General features: G+C 47.0%; 1 protein-coding gene across 2 annotated transcripts in view; it reads right to left on the bottom strand.

Annotated features, from left to right (window-relative positions):
• Window positions 1–1,916, bottom strand: part of LOC118569902 (H-2 class II histocompatibility antigen, I-E beta chain-like) — an 11,614-nt gene extending 9,698 nt beyond the window's left edge. For both annotated transcript variants that reach the window (XM_036168164.1, XM_036168165.1), the window contains exon 1: window positions 1,766–1,916. In XM_036168164.1, coding sequence (XP_036024057.1) covers window positions 1,766–1,865 — 100 coding nt within the window. In that variant the 5' untranslated portion in view covers window positions 1,866–1,916. The remainder of the gene's footprint in view (window positions 1–1,765) is intronic.
• Between the last annotated feature and the right edge of the window lie 2,224 nt (window positions 1,917–4,140).

Raw genomic sequence — 4,140 nt, 5'->3', positions numbered from 1 at the left:
AGTTTCTATAGGTAGAGATGTTGTACAGTTGTCTACTTTTTCATTTTCATATTTAATCTAACTCAGTGACCAGGAGATCTGTTAACAGTGACTCAAGTCCATGCGAGCACCAGGCTTTATCATCTCACCGAGTGCACTGGAAGATGAGGAAGCTTGGTGCATCTCGTGGGGAAATACTTGTGGCAGTCACTGACATGAACAATAACTTTAAGAGAAGAAAGACTGCTGAGAGTATCAGAGGTGGAATCACTGGTCTCTGCGTTTGGAGACTCCATGACCATAGTGAGGAGAATGGGTTTGATTTATATAGAAAGACCAAATGGAGGAAAAAAACAGTGTTGGAAGTCATCAGAATAGTTTGTGAGAAGGAGGATGATGCAAGGGCAGGAGCCTGGTCTGTGGAGTGTGACAGTGAGGTGAGAGGCACTCTGGAAGTCTGTGTGTCCTTTGATGAGTGAGATGATAACACAGAGAGGAAGCACGGTGTGGCAGCAGGCCCTGGTCTCTACAGGCCATCCCTCCCAATCCCATCCCTCCCAATCCCCAAACAGCTCAAGAAAAAGATCATCTCTTCCCATTTTACATCAGTTAAAGCACAGAGGGGTGGGATGGCTCGTCCACAGTCCCAGCATTTGGGGGTCACGCTCTTAGCACTGTTAATAACCCCATCTTCATATATATATATATATATATATATATATATATATATATATATATAAAATTGTTTTGTTTGTTTATTCGGAGCTGAGAACTGAACCCAGGGCCTTGTGCTTGCTAGGCAAGCACTCTACCACTGAGCTAAATCCCCAACCCCAGTAACCCCATCTTCTATATCCTACAAGCAGATCCCAGACTTTGATTTTCCTGTGTGTGGTGTATATTTGAATCTTGAAACTAGAAGCAGGTCACAAGATGCAAAGTCAGGTCCTTTGAATGGGCTCGATACAGAGGATATAGGAGAAAATGAAATACAGATAGATTCAAATCACAGACATCTAACCCACCCATGATTCTCAAAAGTGTTCTTTAGGACAGCCCACAGATGCCCATCGTCTAGAAAGCTGTTTCCAGGTCTGAGAACCTCTGCCTCAGCTGCTGTGTCTCCCAAGGAGAAAGGGAACTCACCCCCCCACCCCGCAGAGCTCCCACACCAGAACAGGCTGCCCAGACACTGGAGTCAGGGAGGGAGAAAGACAGAGTCCTGGCTCAGCCTCCCAGGTGCCCAGGAAGTGGCCTCACAGCCTGCAGAGGACACACACAAATTGTCCCTGGCACACCCTCCCTGTTCCCGTGACTTCATGATGCTTTAAGAGGAATCTTTTGATACTTCAATATTTGACTGTTTTTGTAGTTAAAACAACAGAAACACACATACAATATAGAATACAAATACACACATGTAGTTCTATTTTCAAAGAGAAAACTCATTGTCTGGCATAGCTCAACACAATGAAGACAAGTCCTGTGCAAGAGGTTAATTTAACATCATGATTATCAGTCCTCCCGAGGTCCTGAGGGACTATGTCACAAGGATGGAGATGTTACTAGAAGAAATTGAAAAGCAATGGCTGGCATTGGGGGCCTCTCATACAGACCTCAGAGCACAGGCATCCAGCCTCCTATCTGAGGAACAGTTTGGATTTCATGTGAGGACTGTGGGTGGTCACAGAAAATATCAGCAGATTAAGTGACTTGACCTGGACAGTGAGAAGTCAGCCCCCTCCTCCCCCACCCCAGCAGCTCAGCCCCTGAGGTGTGCACTTACGTCGGGGGTCCCTGACCAAAGCCACGGGAGGACTCAGCACCATCAGCATCAGGACCACAGCTGCCACACAGGGGCCTCTGGGGAGCCACAGACACACCATGCTGGAGGAGATGAGAGAGCAGAACAGGAGGAGCAGACAAGCTCACTCAGTAGAAACTATGTCCTCTCTTTACCCATTGACAGGAGAGTAAGAGCCAGGGGATTCACTGCTCTGGTGCTGATTGGGTAAAGACAGTGTGAGCAGCCAATCAGCGGCAGAGAAGACCAGCATCATCAGTTGCTGGTTAGAGATTCAGTAGGAAGGTCCCCTTCTGAAACAGAGGTAGCTGGATCTCTGTGAGTTAGAGGCCAGCCTGGTCTACATAGTAGGAACCTGTCTCAAACACACCAAGAACTAAACAAAGGAAGGGATAGTTGTATTGTGGGGGGCAGGGTGGCTGTTAGTTGGTAGTTCATCCCCCCTAGTGCATGGCCCCACACCCTCGTGCATGTGGACAGTGCTAACTGGACCCAGTGGGTTTTCCATTTTTTTAAAGAGAAAATGAAGTTGGGATGGAGACTTGTTGGGGGGTCCCGGGGAAGCTGGAAGGAGGTAGTGGGTGGTGAATAGGATCAAAATACATTGTAGACATGTGTAACTTTTTCAAAGGATAAGTATTGTTTTTAAAAGTACCATTTTCTTTAGTATTTTAAATCTTATTCCAGTTGCAGCTGAAACACGTTCATCCAGCTGCAGTTCTGAGCCAGGTCTGCGGTGGTTTGTCACTCACTGACCAGTCTGAGCACCGGGGGAGCAGGCACCTCTCCTACACAGGCCTGATGGGACAACTGCATGCTTGAAGATGTGTGGGAGCAAAGCAGGTGAAGGAAGATGGCTGTGAGCCAGACACCTTTAACCTGGCGCTTACTGCCCCACAGCTCAGTGGTGTAGATGTCAAAAGTGATTTCAGGTGAAGTCGCCACTGTCTCTCACATTTCCTGTAGCTGGAGAAGGCTGTGGTGTTAGGACCATGTCCAGGAGCAGCTTCCCCTGGTAACTGATGATGTGGCAGAACTCAGGCTCTTGATTGGACAGTGGAATCTGCACTTCAGCTAGGAAAATCTCTGACAAGCTAAAGGGAACTGAAGGTTAGTCATGGTCTAGTCCTGATGCAAGGGGCATTTCCAGCTCGGTCCCTGAACTGTTGCTGATTCAGTAGAGCCTCCTGAAATTTAGGTGAGGGTCCCTGTGGTTACCCACAGCTCAGTCCTCAAGGGAGAAGCTCAAAATGGAGGCTGGGTTAGGCTAAGTTTTTTTTTGTGGGACCACTGGCTCCCCAGTAACCAACACAGAGACTAATTATTAATTATAAATGCTTGGCCGATAGCTTTGACTTATTACTAAGAATGCAGAGTTTACACTAGGCAGATTAAAGCACTTGGGTTGGACTTATGATCTCATGCATGCTGGGCAAGTGTCTGCCATGGACCTACAGCCCCAGACCTCTCTTTACTTTGAGGCGGGGTTCACTAAGTTGCCCAGGTTAGCCTTGAACTTGTGACCCTCCTGCCTTAATACTGGGAACAACTGAGATCTCAGACTTATGCTAAAAGGTCTAAGTGGGAAGATTGTTAATGTTTTAAATTTTTTTCACATATTCATCTGTCACAAATGTGTGTGTGTGTGTGTGTGTGTGTGTGTGTGTGTGTGTGTGTGTGTTGAGGTCACATGTCATAGCATGCCTCACTATCCAGTAATTCCATGTGGTGTGGACACTGTAGAAACTGACCAAACCTGGGCCTGGGAAATGGCTCTGTTCATAAGGTACATGCCATACAAGCGTGAGGACCTGAGTGGGGGACCCAGCACCCACACAAACAACAGAGACAGAGTGTCCTCTTCTAGTCCCAGAACTGCAGTGGCTGAGAACAGGCGGGTCCCCAGGTCAGTGGCCTGCCAGCCTAAAAGCTCTAGGTCTCTGTGACAGACCTTGTCTCAAGAGAACGAGGTTAGGAGCAACTGAGAAATGACACCAGACTCTGACCTCTGACCTTCATATGCCAACACACAAATATTCATATATCTACACACACACAACAAATAAATAGGAAGTTAAATACAGTAAAATGTTGTTTATCACAGTACATAAAGTAAGTCAAATTTTGTCTTGGGTAAAAATAGAGAACAATCGGTATTTTTTAAAGCCCTCCAAATGTTCCCGATAGACAAGCATCACACTTTCTGGGGTCTCCCTGGAGAGCGAGTGTTATACTCTGCACATGGGTCACAGAGGATGACAAGGTGAGAGGACAGGACACGATAGCTTCCTGTGATAAGGTCACCAAAGTCTATTCAGTCAGGGAAGCCACCTCAGCAGCAGTAATGACAGGATGGG

Source organism: Onychomys torridus, chromosome 18 (assembly GCF_903995425.1).
Source record: "Onychomys torridus chromosome 18, mOncTor1.1, whole genome shotgun sequence".
NCBI classification, from domain to species: domain Eukaryota; kingdom Metazoa; phylum Chordata; class Mammalia; order Rodentia; family Cricetidae; genus Onychomys; species Onychomys torridus.
The sequence above is the reverse complement of the archived record's forward strand: the minus strand, read 5'-3'. Positions and strand labels throughout refer to the sequence as shown.